The sequence below is a fragment of the Vidua chalybeata genome, chromosome Z, assembly GCF_026979565.1.
Source record: "Vidua chalybeata isolate OUT-0048 chromosome Z, bVidCha1 merged haplotype, whole genome shotgun sequence".
Classification (NCBI taxonomy): domain Eukaryota; kingdom Metazoa; phylum Chordata; class Aves; order Passeriformes; family Viduidae; genus Vidua; species Vidua chalybeata.
Genome location: NC_071570.1, coordinates 75,177,101 through 75,192,952, shown reverse-complemented (window position 1 = coordinate 75,192,952; position 15,852 = coordinate 75,177,101). Strand labels below are relative to the sequence as shown.

The 15,852-nt window shown below is 40.6% G+C and overlaps 1 protein-coding gene across 3 annotated transcripts in view; it reads right to left on the bottom strand.

Moving 5' to 3' along the window:
• SSBP2 (single stranded DNA binding protein 2) overlaps positions 1-15,852 on the bottom strand; it is a 127,565-nt gene that overhangs the window by 18,400 nt on the left and 93,313 nt on the right. For 2 of the 3 annotated variants that reach the window (XM_053969038.1, XM_053969040.1), the window contains 3 exons: positions 14,402-14,491; positions 1,817-1,876; positions 97-163 (listed from right to left, as the gene is read on the bottom strand). In XM_053969038.1, the coding sequence (XP_053825013.1) occupies positions 97-163; positions 1,817-1,876; positions 14,402-14,491 (217 nt within the window). The remainder of the gene's footprint in view (positions 1-96; positions 164-1,816; positions 1,877-14,401; positions 14,492-15,852) is intronic. The other variant, XM_053969039.1, reaches the window with a different exon arrangement.

Genomic DNA, 15,852 nt, shown 5'->3' with positions numbered 1-15,852 from the left:
ATCATCTCTTTCTAATTAACAGATAAAGCCTAAGGATCTGCAGGAAGAAAGGTGCCAGTTTGTGAGGATAGCACTGTGGAGAGGTCCCACACTCACCCTGCTGCCGTGTGGGGTCCATCCCGCTGGGCAGGAGGGGCTGACTCCCCGGGACACCTCCGAGGGCCTGAGGCAGGGAAAACACAGCATAAAACCACAGAATGCCTTGAAATTCATGTTAAAGACACAACACACACATTTAATTCCTAATTCCTGGATGTTTCCTCTGAGTCAGGAGTTAACGTGCTTTTAAATTCCCACATTAATCTGCCCTTTGGGTTTACTGAATTAGGTTTAAAGCTCCTTTTTACAGGATTTTACCTGCAGCTGGGTCAAGTAGAAAAATACTTTTATGAATGGATCTTTGTAGCTGATCCATGAGGCGCTATTTAGCATTTCAAAGCACCATCATATTTTCAGTAAAAATGTATCCTGAGTGAGCAGAATCTCAGAATGGTTTGGGTTGGAAGGGACCTTAAAACTCTTCTCCTTCCAACCCCTCTGCCATGGGCAGGGACCCCTTCCACAATCCCAGGACCAAACGACCACCTCATCAAAATTTGGGTCTTAAAGCAGCACCACCATGGTTTATTGCTTCCACACCCTGCCCATCCACGCTGTACCTTGAGCAATGTCAGTGCCGCTAAAGAAGCAATTCGTGAATTTGCCAAAATCTGAATGCAGCAAGAGCTGCAGTTCACTGGGATTATGTTATTATCTTCCACTCTGGACTGAAAATACCAGAGTGTGCAGACAAATTCGCTTCTGAAACCAAACCTGCAGGCTGGCAGTGCTTCCAGCCACCACATCCCACCTGCCAGGATTCACTGAGCTCAGGCACAGAGGGTGTGAAACCCAAACCCTTGGCTCGGGGGCTCAGACACCTCTGGGTGAGATAGCATCAGGAAGTGCAAAAGTCAGGCATGCACTGAGTTACAGCAGTAAAATGTTACCAAATATTAAGTGCACTGCACTAATTGCACTGTACAGGTGATCACTTCATCAAGGTTAATTAAGTCCCCCACTGCCGTGGTGAGAAAGTAGCCCTGGTACAGGTAACTTTACCTGATCCCAAACATCACCAGGTAGAGCAACACCTGCAGAAACCTTGCCACCTCACACATCCAGCTCACTGAAATGTAGATTTCATAACTTCGGCTGACAGTGTGTCAAAAGTAATGACAGATTTGTTGCAACTGTGTTACACAAATATTAAAAATGGCCAGAAATGAGACTGAGGTATAGTGTGACAATCAAAAGACAGTCCTGGAAACCAACGTTGAACCAAACTACCTGTTCCATTTATCCTTTCTACCTTTCCCAATACTGTAAGTGACCTAGTTTTCATCTCAGAGCTCCACTGATGGTTTTCTGTCTGCTTGTCTTTAACTTTTCATCTGCTGACACCCTTTCTCTTCCTCTATCTGCACTATGGAGAACTTGAAAACACAAATGTTCTCTACTTCCAGAACCCTCATCTCACAGATGGGCCAAAAAAGTTCCCTGCTGACGAACAGCAGCTCATTACTCATCCTTGTCTCACTGGCATTGCACATCCTTAGATGAAGATGAGAGAAAATTGGGAATTCAGTGCTTTTAGAAAGTCCTCAGAGTCTTTGGAGGAGACACAGAGCACTTCATGAGACCTGTTTCTTACCAATAATCCCCATATTTACCGTGGAATAAATGTAATTTATTTTATATTTATACCAGAGATGGGCAGGGAGTGAAGCATTTGACAAAGAACTGGGTACCACAGGGACAGAACCCTCAGCCTTACCTGGTTGGGTATTCTGAGAGGTGGCCTTGGGCCTCCAGGGTACCGGGGGGACATGAAAGGCTGCAAGGAGAAAAAGAAACACTGCTGAATAACCCCACTCATCCTGTAAAGGCCACCCCTGTGCCACTGCCACGCTCACACCCATCCAGCCTGAACACTCCCATGGAGAGCTCTGGACATTGCTCCACAATGTTTAGCAGTATTACAGAAGTTCAGAGATTCTCAGCCAACCCATCTATCAGGGTAAATTATTTAACTGTTTGTTTCAGCACTTGTAAGTGCAGAATATAAAAAACTTAAAGCATTAATAGTGAAGAATAAACCATAATCAGGCATCTCTACTTTCCACTGGAGAAGGGGGAAAGATGGAACCTTGGAATAGAAAACAAAAGTGTTCTTGGGAGAGTTCAGAGGTAAGGAAGATCAAAATAATTCACAAATACTTTTCATTCACTTCTTCATAATACAGTGAAAAGCAACACAAAATTTAACCTGTGGGGGCACAGATTCCCAGCTCATGATGCAAATATTTAGAATTTTGCTGGTTTCAGTCACCATGTCAATTCAGTGCTGCACTCCTGCCATCCCTCCCTGCTCACACACTGGATCTCTCTATTACATTTATACCCAGATTTGGGCATAAACTGAGCTCAATTTACACCCAAATCTGACACACCATCCACACCTTGTGAGTTTATGGTGGCTCTTGGCTACCCCTGAGCTACCTCACAGCCTACAAACAAGGTCAGGCCCCCAGGTAATCGAGTGGTACTGGCAGCAAAAACATTTGATTTCTCAGCTCATTCCACCCTAAAGTGTGGCAATAGCCTAGAAATCTAAAAAGATGAGTGGCAAATCTACAGGATAAAGGCACAAATATTTGACTAAACAGAAGATGAAGAGGATGTCTTTGGCAAGCAGGAGTACCTACAGCTCCAGAAGAAAATGAAGAGATAAAAGTGTGCTGTGTCTGAGCACAGGGACAGAAATACTGGTTTAGACTAGCAATAGCTAGCAGAGAAACTGCAATTATTTTACCAGTAATTACTACTGGAATTTTTCCTATGATCTTACATCAATAAATTAATGAAACCTTTCACATCCTGGATTCAGATGAAAGCTGAAATAATGTAACCTACATAAACACGCACTCAAAGTAATGCTAGAAAGCAATTTAAAGTACAGAGGGTTTACAAACTGGAGAAAAAGTTCAATAACGATTGTGAATAGATTAATAAAAAGATACTTGAAATGATGTTCTGTAGAAGAGGGAGGCTCCTTTGTGCGTTCTCTGATGGTGAGAACCTCTGATAAGAGAGAGAAAGGGCTGTGCATGTGACGAGGCCCTTGTGAAACAGTAGAAGTGTCAGGAAATTAAAATTTCAACCATTTCCACAGAGGTCAACCCAGTGCAGCCACTCCAGTGAGGACCCTGGGTTTGACTTGTCTCCTTCAGCAAATGAAACTCAACTTTATTTACAGCTGTGCAGCTCAAAAAAAAAAAAAAAAGGGAAACCTGAATTGTCTCTGAATTCAGCCATGTTTAAAGAGCAGAACCAGCCGACTAATATGGAATAGCAATAAAAAAATAGTAATAAAAAACCTACTCCTTCCATGCTTACAAGGATTATATACTGTAAATATTCATGTATCTGTGTATTCCTCTTACACCCAGGTGGAGCTGCAATCAGTGATAAGCAGATTTCAAGTAGTTCCTATGGCTTGGCTTACCACAAAAATGTTACCATTACAAACTTAAATATTCTCATTTTTGTGTCAGTGACTGAACTTCTCCCTCTCCACTACCAATATATTGTATATATCATATTGTGTTTTGTATATATTGTTTGTCCACAGAAAGGTTCCACCAAGAGATTTCAAGACAACAAAGAAATTCTGTCCAACATTTTAATGAAAATATATTGAATACTCCCAGCTTTTCATGGCAGCGGAAGTAGTTTTAAAGTCCCTACACAAAATATTGAGCTCAGGATTCTGAAAGACACAAACTCAAGCAGCAGACACTTTGTGCCATGTGTTTATTCACCACTTTCCTTGTCATTCCCAGAACACCTGCCATTTAGTCTCTGAACTAGCTTTACTGTAATTTCCTTTTTTTTTTTTTTTTTTTTTTTTTTTTATTAGGAACTGCTGGAATGCCCATTAGGGAGGAACCACTCTGGGCTTCCATTTCTTACAGCAGGCATCCCTCTCTCCTCGAATTCTTGGCAACTTCTTCTTCCCCTTCTCCTGCAGCACAAACACCCCTGAACTTACTGGGCTCAGAATACTGGGACTAAAAACCAGTGCCCACAGACCTTGAACTGGTTACTTAGATCTTGTTTCTGAAGGTGAAAATAAAATGTTTGCATGCTGAGACTTGGACATTTATGCCTATTGCCTCAGCCTAAAATTCAGCATTTTAAATGCACCTTAAATGGATGCTCACACTGAATTTTCAGGAAGACAGACTCTTTATTTGTCTTGGAGTTAAGCTTGAAAAATACTCAATAATGCAGCAGGCAACTTCAGCTGTGGGGTAGGAAAAAGACAGAGGGACTAAAATCAACTTCTCCAATGGAGTTCAAGAACTGGCAGACATGATAAGGCGTAAGGAAAAGCAGAAGAAAATACTCCAAAACAAGCAAGCAAACAAACAGCAATAACAACAAACAAAACAAAACCACCCAAAAGACAAACAACCCTCCCAAAAAACCAGCAAACCCTCCTCCAAAAACCCAAATAAAAACTCCCAACTAAACAAAAACCCCAGCAAAACCAAGCAATGAAACAAACAACACAGAGAAAAAAAAAAAGGCAAAAAAGGCAAAAAAAACCCCAAACAAACCAACAAACAACAACAACAACAACAACAACAACAACAAAAACACCAAAAAAAAAAAACCAAAAAAAACCAAAAAAAACATATCCACAGGACACATAAAAGACCCAACCCAATTAAAAAAACAACCTACACAAACAAAACCAAACCTCCAAAATCCCTCAAAACTAAAACTAAAAAAAAAAAAAACAAGACAAAAACAAACAAGCAATCACAAAAACAAAGGGGAAAACCCCTAAACTCAAAACAAATCCCAACCAAACAAATAACCAACCAAAAAAAAAAACCCCAAAAATGAATAAAACAAAGAAACAGGCAAGCAAGCCAGATCTAAGCCACTGCTGAGATGGAGATACCACCAACGTCTGTTGGCAGCAATATATCGTAATTCCTACCCTCAGGTATGAAATTCATTAATTTGGCATCACAAAAAGTATCCTGAAGGCTGCCAATCCTGCAGCTGAGAGCAAAGGAAGAAGAACCTTCTACTAAACTGGGTGAAAAAGAAGCCAGAAAAGAAAAACCTGTCATGTAGTCACTGCAGAATATTTCCGTCTACCAACTTACAGTGAAGCTTAAAAGAAAAACCCCAAAAACCTAAAAGGAGGAAAGTATTAGAATACCTGAATAATAAAGATGGCACAAAATAAAATCAAGATGTGACATGTTAAATTTGTTAAGCTCCCTGCTCTGAAAGCAACATTTCACGTTGAAGCGCTAGAATTACTTTAAGGGAAGGCAAGTTCAGGAACTTGAATGATGGTGCCAGAAGTTGCAGCACTTTTTGGGTAATTCTCTGCTCCAGAATAATCCATCTGTGTGCAGGGACAGCAAAGGGTGTCTCATAACCTGTGTGTTTAATGCAGGTCCGAGAGGTGTGTGTGCTGTGCAACATCAAAATCTTCTAAAATCCTATTTTTCTTACTTCTCAACACAACAGAAAATAAGTTTGTCAGTGGGAAAGCGTTTGAGAAAGAAATGTTGAAGCACAACAGCCTCACTGCCCACTTTTTGGTGCCAGAAAACGTTGATTTTACAGAAAGTATCCAGCAGAAAGCTGATGCCATAAAGGCACAGATGTTTCTCTGCCAGTCAGGCAGTTCTTACTCTCTTTTTTAGTTGTTCAGAAGACTCTAAAACATGATGTGGATCAGTTTTCACTTCCACCTAATAGTGGTGAAATAAGGAATTCAGGGGGTGGTGTTCTACTAAGCATTACATACTTCAATAAATCTCTTGTTTCCTTAAACTTATTTCCCTTCCGAAAGCTGGGAGTGTAATTTACTTCCTTCCAGGTAAAGGTTTCTTGCACTGACATTTTTATCCTGCTCTGCCTTATACCTTTACATTTATCAATCACATTTTGTCTCACATAAATTCGTAAAATTTACAATAATCCACAGCCCAGGATATTTAAATATTTGACTATTTAAATTCCTACTGAGACTTAACTGACTGCAAATATATTGACCACAAATTAAAAATCACATGGTGAGAGACACAGCTTCACACATGGTGTGGAGAAGGACCAAAATGGCAATAATTGATCCTTATAACTCAGCCACCTACAGCACAAACATTAACACCACTTACCCTAGCAACTGAAAATGGAACCACAGACCTTATTTGTACGCACTACAAGTGATCTTAAATTAATTGTGCTGCTACTTGAGGTGCAAATACTGGAAAACAGTTCAAGCTGCAAGAGACAAGGTCGCATTTCCGCTGGTAATTCTGAAAATGACCTAATCTTTCAATCTATCAATTTAGAAGCTTTAAATGATCACAAGTGAAACAGACCAAAAATATTTGTTCTCCTCCATGTTTAAAAATTGCCAAGTTATACATTCTGTATACATTATAGATTCTGTGTAAAACACAATTAATCTTCACCTTTTTGGTTTTCAAACCCTACTAAAAGGTTTGGCATCGCTTATTGTTATGATTATTAGTATTAGTGTCCAAATTATAAAAATTAAGACTGCTGGCCATTTTTATTTCTTTCTCCTATAAGGGTAAATAATATGTTAATATATTTCTTTAAGACTCCAGTGTTTTAGGAAATGCTGTTTTACACCTACATCTCCCATTCCCAAACCTAAGGGGGTTTGCCCTCCTAGGAGGACCACTGGGAACCATTAAATATGTGTGAATTTAATTTATCCAAGTTACCCTGCAATTCGTTTTTCATTTCATTGCTTTTTATTTCTTCGTTTCCTCTGTGATTTTTTGGCATCTCCCTCAGCAGTAACAATCACTCAAGTTTCATGACACTCTTCATTAACACATTTTAGTTTTAACCAGGACTAAACCTGAAATGATTTTTTGCTGAAGTACTTCAGAGATGAAATTTGGGTTGTACACTGCATGTCTTGCAGTCTACCAGTGCAAACCAAAACAGCTGATTTTAACTACATTATTTTACATAAAAACGTGTTATTCTCAGCACTGAGAGAGGATTTCTCTCTACATTGGCCTTTCCTGATGACAAAACCCATTTCCACAAGCACGTTCTTCTCTGTGCTTCAGAAAAACATCCCTAAAAAATAATTCCTGTATTTATGGTTCTCTAAGAGCAGACTGACAACTTATAAATAGCACCAGTATGAGATCTGATTTAATTCAGAGTAAGATAATTTTTTTTTTCCCCCTAAACTGAAGAGCTTCTTCCACATCCAGAATTCCAAGTTACAGCAATACCAGCTTTTAAAATAAATTTAGTGTTTTATCCCTGGTCAAGGAACACCACATGGAACATGGAAGGACACTGCAACACACACCTTGTTTAGTGTGGAAAAATGAAGAAACAATTCTGTGCTTAAAAGAAAGAAAGAAAGAAAGAAACAAACAAACAAAAACAACCAGAAAAACCACAAACAAAACATTTCATCTCCAGCTAAACATTTGTCTGAGATGCTGAAAGCCAGGTCTGCTTTCAGGTGATCTGCAGGAATTGCATTGCTATTACATCTGTGTCACTTTGTGGGGAACATAATTATCTGAAGCTCAATATTTCATAATTGGGACAGAAAGTTGCTGAGTTACGCACATGACATTTAAAGGAATTTCTGAAAGAAATTCAAATTTTGTAAGAAGTATTACTTATATGAATTTTAAATCAGATAAATAGTTTTTATATTAATTGTATTAAATGCAAATAAAAGGGAAAACAGAGTATTTCAAGCATGACAAGCCAGAACATGTAAGATGTATCACCTTAAAAGCCCTCAAAATAAAAATCCCTGCATTTTTAGAACTCAGACATCATCCAGAGAGATGACTGAAAGCATTTTCCCCAGATTGATAAACCTGATTAGGATACATGGCTGATTCTTTGGAACAGCTGATTAATTTGTCAAGCTGAGCAGTTTTAATTTGTTCCAAGAGTTATGAGCAGTAAAAGCATTGCCACAACTGCAGGGTGGGATTATTGAGGTCAGCAGATCCTGGATAACTTTACTTTTTAGAAGCTGACTTTATTGCTGGTATTTAGGGAAAGGAACCCAAACAGGAGAAAACCACAAATTACTTATAGATCTTTCTAGATGATAGTGCCCTCTCATATGGTGCTACAAGTCAAAATAATTTTAAAAAATTGAATATTTTAAAATGCAGTGTGATACTGCTGAGGACAAAAATGCACATATCCCAAATCTGCAAAGAATTAGACCTATAATTTTATAAATTTGAGTATTCCCAGGCTGCTCTGCTGGGGTGGGTGCACTGACAAACCAACGGGATTCCATAAATACAATAAAGTTCCTCCTACCAACGTGAATTTTATAAACTCAGAGGAGAAAATATAGCCTTAAAAATCCTATTTTTTCAAAGTTTCTCCAGGCTACCAAAGCCGCTCTCTTTGCTCACAGGCTGCACGTGCAGCCCTGGTGATGTTTCATTCTCCCATCACCATGTTTTCACAACCCAGAAAGGTTCTCAGGCTTCTGGCACTTCCAGAAGCGTATTTGCCCTGCTCAGAATCTTTAACTTTTCACTCCTTCCCCTGCAATCACACCACTTGCAGCACTGGAACTGAGGCTGGCTGTGAATTCAGCTAATTTTGCCCTTCTGTCACAGTTTGTAACTATCCCAGCCTTACAGGAGAGGTAATGCTGCAAAAATGGGGTGCACAGGAGGAGGAGGATCAGCACTGGGAGGAGGGTGATGGATCCTAGGACAGGTAATGAGGTGTGGCTGCTGGAAGGGGGGAGATAAAATATGGAAAACTCTGGAAAACCAGGAGGCTGTGTGAGCTTATTAAGGGGAGAGCTGAAAGAGTTCCAAGGGGTTTCAAAAGAAACAAGAAGTTTTTAGACTGACAGAGATACAGGTGCTGGGTCTGCACAGACCAGGCTGAGCCACAGCACATGCTCTGGCTCCAGCTGTGACATTCCACAGCTGGAATAGGGATTCCTCCTTGCCTGCACAAACAACAACCCCCAGTGGACAATTCACTCCAAAATGGCTTTAAAAGGGTGCTGGGGGATTCCTCCCTCCTTGTCTTCCTTCCTTTATCTGCTTTAACCAAATGCTGGCATTTATTTGGTCTGGAATACAAATTCTATTTTTTAACAATGTGTCATGCCCTGACTTTACTGTAAATATGGTCAATATTAACTATGAACTAAAATAGTACATTACAGAGATATTTTGCAGCCTCACACTGCTCCTTACAAATCCATTTTCTTTTCATGTGTAAGTAGCTCACCATTTCTGTTTCGAACTGCAGGAGATGCATGTTACTACTTTTTAATTTGCTGGCTTTGCTTATTCTCACTGAACCAAGTGCTAAACCTCGATTTATAGTTGTTTACATATGGTAGATATATATTTGTTATATATTCATATATAACCAATATAAATGGTTTATATATAATATATATATATAATATATATAGATTTATATTTATTTTCCTGCCTAACTTTACTACTTGAGATTTATGTTTATATCTCAAATAGTAGCGCTAGGCAGGAAAATAAAGTCCTTTTTGCTGATGTGCCTTACTGTAACAATGCTCTCCTGAAGCATTAGGTCAGCTCTGCTATGGCAAACCAGGCTAAAAATAATACTAGAGATTATGGATTGAGGTAAAACGAGCACGAGCAGCAGCCACTAGATGGCAAGCCAGGCTCACATTACTTTGCAGGGCTGGGTTCAGGCTGGTTTGTTTTGTTTTTTTGGTTTTTTTTTTTTTCCCTTTATATAAGAGGAATATGTAACATTTGTATTTCAAACATGGTGTCGACACTTCTCTCCCATGCCATTCCAAGTTTATCTGGTGATCTGAAGTTGGTGAACGAAGCCAACCACTTGAAAAGCCCTTTAGAAAACACAGTCACCAAGGAAATAATGTTTAGTGGTTAAGTTGAACTGGAAGAGATTTTAGCAAATGTGCTGAAAAAAGTGATGTGTTTAAAAGAAAGGGTGCTTCACTTATGTGTGAAAAGGTACAGACAAGTGTTAGGATCTGACTTTTAACAGAATTACCAAATTAAACAAATGAACTGTCAGTTGTAGAACAACCTGCTTCCCCTACAACTCCCACGGGGTCTCTCAGGTGAATGCCTCCAAAGCCACTCACACTCCTCACACAGCCAAACCTTTGGACAGCCGGGGAACAGAGGAGCAGAGGACGACTGCGGTTTAATTGAACATACATTTAAGTGTTTCTCCTAATTGCAGTGCAGAAGCAGCTGCCAGGGGCAGACTCTGGGCAGTGCTGGGTGGCAGAAATTTGGAGAACCAGTGGAAGGTGCCCCTGCCCACGGCTGGGTTTGGAACTCGAGTGGCATTAAGGTACCTTCCAAACCGTTCCATGCTGCCCTGCTTTAAACTCTGCATTTTGGAGTGCTAAAACTGGAAATTTAACTAAAAGGCAAATAAAATCCTGTGAAATCAATAGTTTACCTTCTGTTTAAAAACTCCTAACACCTCAATGAGCACAAGCTCCCAAACTTCCTTCTGGCCTCTGCTCATTTGCTTACCAACACCAACATTGTTCACAAGGATCAAATAAATGGTCTGCAAAAACGCAATTGTGGCATCTCTGAGATTGTTTAGCTGCCTTAAAATATCAGTGAAGAGCAGAATGGAAATGGTCCTCAGCACCTGAAGAGCAGCTGCACCTGTAAGACTGGATGTGGAAACCTGAAAGTCTCTGGATTCTATGACCTGAACCTTTGATTACAAGTGGAAGATTTAACTCACTGTAAATGAGTTTGTAAGAGCCCCGTGTAAAGCTGTGGCTGTTGACATTATATACATCCACTAACATGAGACCCAAAGATAATTATTTATCATGATCTTACTCAGTCTTTGAGTTGCTCAGTTACTATGTCAGGGTCAGAGAGGGCTCCAGAACCAGGGACAAAGAGCAGGTCACACTGATATCCATGACTGGCCATATGGAGAAACTAACAAATTACATGGACTAAAAATGTCTACAAATGACTCAGAAAATATCCCAAATGACTTTATTTTATTATCACAGCAGCTAAGTGCCTTCCTCACACCTTAGCTCCATGTCCAGGATGTTATAGATGGGAAAGCTGGAAAAGGATGAGGTATTTCCAGACTCAGGCTGGGGCTGTTTGGGCATTTCAGACGTGTATAAATAAAATCATCTCACCTCTATGCAATCTAGTATGATTTCATGACTTCTGTTGCCCAAAGCAGCTGTTTGGGTTATACTATTTGGAGTTAAAGAGCCATGTATGGTAGAACTCTTGTGCCCCACACATTCAATTTCTGCTGCTAATGAACCAAGAGCAGGTTCAGTTTCTGTTTCACACAGTTATTTCCAGAGTCCCACTGCTGCTCAGACTGAGAGAAGTTGAAGACAAAAGGTATATGTCTATGAACTTACATTCAAACACAAACACACCAGTGAGGAAACTGAGGCACATGCTAACTCCACATAAACACTGACTTTTCAAATTTCACTTTTGACACTGCAAACAATTTCTCTTAAAAATGAAAAAACCCACAAGCAAATAAACAAAACCCCAAAACCTCATTGATTTGATGACAATAGCTGTGTACAACCCCACCACCTTCCCTGCACTGTGCCATTTTTCTGGGCAGTCAGCACTGCAGTGACCATCACCCCTAACCTGAAATGAAGTATTAAAGTACAACTACAGAGGGATACAAGACTAATTCAGCTGCTGGCTCCAGAACCTCTGCCTCTGTGTTCCAGGCATGAAGTGCCACAGGTTGCTAATTAACATCAGTGCTAATGGTCTACCTGGATGAGAAAAGCTCATTTAACAAAAGAGCGGAGTTTTACCACATACTGTCTGAGAAACAATTCTCCTGTATTTCTCTATCTCCACGTGCTACACTATCAGACTGCATTTTTGAAAAATAAAATATATTCCTTTTTTTCTATTAAAAAAAAAATGTCTCAAAAATCATGTTAGAGGTCAGCAGGGCCAACCAAAAGTGATGCCTGCTGTTGTTTCTTCACTCCCAGCACATCTCCCTCCCTGGACTGTGACTCTCCCCTGCTCTGGTAAGAGCCCACTTCAGCAGCAATGATCCCACCTTGCTTACATCCCTTTGAGTGCTCAGTGCCCACCCAAAACATGAGTGCAAGAGGGAAGAAATTACTTTACATCATCTGTGACCCCTGAGTTCTGCAAGCAAAGCTGGCAGGTGCTGGCTGTCAGCAGCTTCAGCTCAGCCCAACCCAAACAACTCCTGAAACCAACAACAGGCACCCTTAACATTCCAGGGTGACCTTCCAGATAAATTTCGGGCTAAAGGAATTAAAATGTTACGAGGCTTTTGTGGAGCAAAGTCTCAGTGCACTAAATATAGACACAAGCACCTCTCTCCTGCTCTGCCCGTGTGGACTGACTCTGGAGAACAAATTGTTTGCTGTCATAAACCAGGAGTGAGGGGCAGGTCTCAGCTCCATGGAATGAGGGTTGCCAGCTCTCAGACCAAGACAGATGAGCCTGTTCTCTGTGGTTTGTTTTACTCTGGGATCAGAGGAATTGCAGGAGAGGATGGAAGAACAGCCTGTCCGGGTAAAGGCCTACCAGAACAGCAGCACCCACGAGGGAAGGAGGAGGTTCTCACCACGAGCTCCTCTTTCTTGCCTGTGATTTCACCTGCGTTTCACAGCAGCAGGTGATGCCCCTCCGTTTTCAAGTTTCACACATGCAGGCTCTGTCTGCCAGCACATTTCCCTGTCGTGGGGCGCGCTGACCTCGGTGAGGCTGAGCTCTGATGAAGGTTTCAGAGCCTGGCACCAAGAGCTGCCTGACAACACCCACGGCAGCAGCAGGGCTCTCTGCACTCACAGCCTCACACACCTCAGGCTCCCCGTGGGATGGAGCCCTCTGGATTTCTGCTTAGCTCCCCTTGCTGGGACTGCTCCCAAACACACCAACCACACCTGATTTCCAAACTTACATGTATTCTTAAGCACACAGCTACAGCAAGAATTAATAATGTCTTGGAAAATGTTCCTTCTCACCCTCAGGCCTCGTAAAAAGAGCAGGATGATGTTGTGGGCTCCAAGTCAGACTCAAGACTGGCCAGGCTCAGATACTGGCAATGAGATTTTACAATGAGATTTTACCTGCACTCAACTTTCTATCAGATTGCCTTTCATACATCTTCAAAGATCTGGAGTGGCTAGAAGTCTATTCACACTTCTAAAAACAAAACTCCCACATCCTCCTCCTGCAAAACCTTTAAAATAGTTACTCTCTCCTCTGTGCTTCTTCACACACTTGTCCTGTCTGTGCCCCTTCCCCATCTTAGTAGTCATCATAGACAATAACAAAAAAAGTTAATTCCTCTGACATCACAACTGAAGTGGGAGGCTGAAGTTAAAAAAAGTGAAATATTGATATGATCTAAAAATTAAGACAAAAATTACATGCAAAAGAGCCTACCTAACCAGCTGCTCAATGCACTAAAAGCAGAAATAAATTAATTAATGAGTTCTGCCAGCTCCCGAGAATTTTGTGACTGGCAGCAGCCAGATATTTTCCACTTCACTTCCAAGTGTCTTTTCATTCATGTATTACAAACCAAGCCTCAGTTTGCCAATGTGGAGGAAAACAACTGAGTTTTGGTGAGGAGGAGATGTAAGCCCAGCCTGGGAGCAGTGCTCAGGTCACAAACACCACGCTGGGCTTGCACTAAAATGTCATTTCTTCCACCATCATATCCTGTGCTGTAACTGCCCAAAGTGCTACAAGATGTTCAGCAACACGTAGGACAAACCTGAACAGAAGCAGCACACGGTCTAAATCCCTGAGTTAACTTTTTTAGGCACTGGGGTTGAGATCTTCAAGGTGCAGGGCAATGCTCAGTGGGACATTCTGCATTGCCCAGGCTGAATTCCCACAGAAGCTCAAGAATCTGGCCCGTGGCTTTAGCACAGAGCTGAACACAACCAACAACATTCTGACTTTAAAATCTCCATGGAATGTTATGTATATTATCATAAGAAATTATTTTAATATTGTACTCAAGCATTTTTTGATCTCTGCTAAAAACCTGGCACCATTTCTTGTTCTGTGCTGTACTACTTCATAAATTAAATACTCATCAGTCAGGTCCCTTCCCACCTGTCCACTTCTGTTTAAAAATAAACTCTCAAATATTGCACACACAGTGAGACATAGTTCAGAACAGGACCTTTTCTACAGACTTGCAAACAGTATTACAGAGGATTTTCTGTCCTAAAATTCCTGTAATCATAATTTTTTTTTCTGAATACCTGAAAAAACCCCGGTGGTACTGGACCTACTGGCATGCCATCTCCTGGGGGAATGTTTCCTAGCACTGGGCTGGGAGCTGCTGCAGCACTCTGAAAAGAACAAAGGGAGAATAAACCTTTGTCATTGCATGGTAGGCATTAAACCCCCCCCAAAAAAAACCCCAAACCTGACCAAAGTGCAGAAAGTAATTCTCTGGATATGTCATTATGCCATTGTTTCATCTAAAGGTAAATTAAAATTGTTTAGCCTTTTGCCTATACAAGTACCATGATTTGTTGAAATAACAAATGTATGTTGAGGGGAGGGGTGCCAGAGATTGCACAGGCCAATTAGACAAAGCCTGACTGAATTTAAGAAATATTGTATCTTAGTGTCTCTACATGCACCAATGTGAATGCAACTCGCATACTTCTTGTCTTATGCGTATGAACAGTCTCACACATGCACAAGGATATACACATAGCATAAAGAAACTAATTTATGCATTTTATCAGCAATTTCTAAGCACTTTAAAGATAATTTCAGCAGCCTGTAATATTTTTCCAGAACAACAACAAGCTTCAAAACAGAGCTCTGTTATAAACAGTACAAGAAGGGATGCACATGATTCTTCTGGTAATGCTCAAGATTTTACCAACCCCAAAAATAACCACCATGACAAATTAGAAGAATTCAGGTTACGTTTTTGGAAGGGAAAAGAAAAAAGGGATTTCTAAGGAGTGAATCAGAGGATGAAATTAGTTACCTTTGCAAATCCTTCAGCTGGAATAAGCGAGTAAAGAATATTGCTCCTGGCAATTTACATGCAGGAGACTGTCACAGAAAAGAGAAGTCAAACTGCTTCTGTTGTCATGTGCTGGAACCTCAATTGCTTTTATTTTCTAGCATTCTTCCTTCCTACAATGTGTTTCTGTATGGCATGAGGCTGAATCACCTATAAATGCTGAAAATCCTGTGTGACAGCACTGGAGCACACAGAATGCTCCCAGAGCCACTGGGACCTAATGACCTGCCTACTAATGATCTGCCAAAGCCTACCCTGCAAAACACACATATATTAAATTATCACTCTATTTATTCTGCACTCACACTCGACAGCCTAAAGATGCAGATCTGGAAACTGCATTTCCAGGTGTTTGGCACAATACCTAGGAAAGGAAAGAATAATGCTGGAAAGATCTGAAAACTGGCATAAAAGGAGGGATGACCTTTTTCAACCAAGCAGAAAGGAAACATTCAGTTAATCACCAGATTTCTTTGTGGCTTAAGCTGTGTTTTAGAATTAAAGTTCTGAACAACTAGCAGTAACATTTTTAGCATCCAAGCTCAATGTTCTTTGGAGAAGTCTGGAATGCATCACTGAAATATAAAGTCTGCAAAAGATGCTGGCTTTCAAAATGAGTGCAAGGCTTTTATTCACAAAAAAAATCCTCTAATAAAGGGTATTATC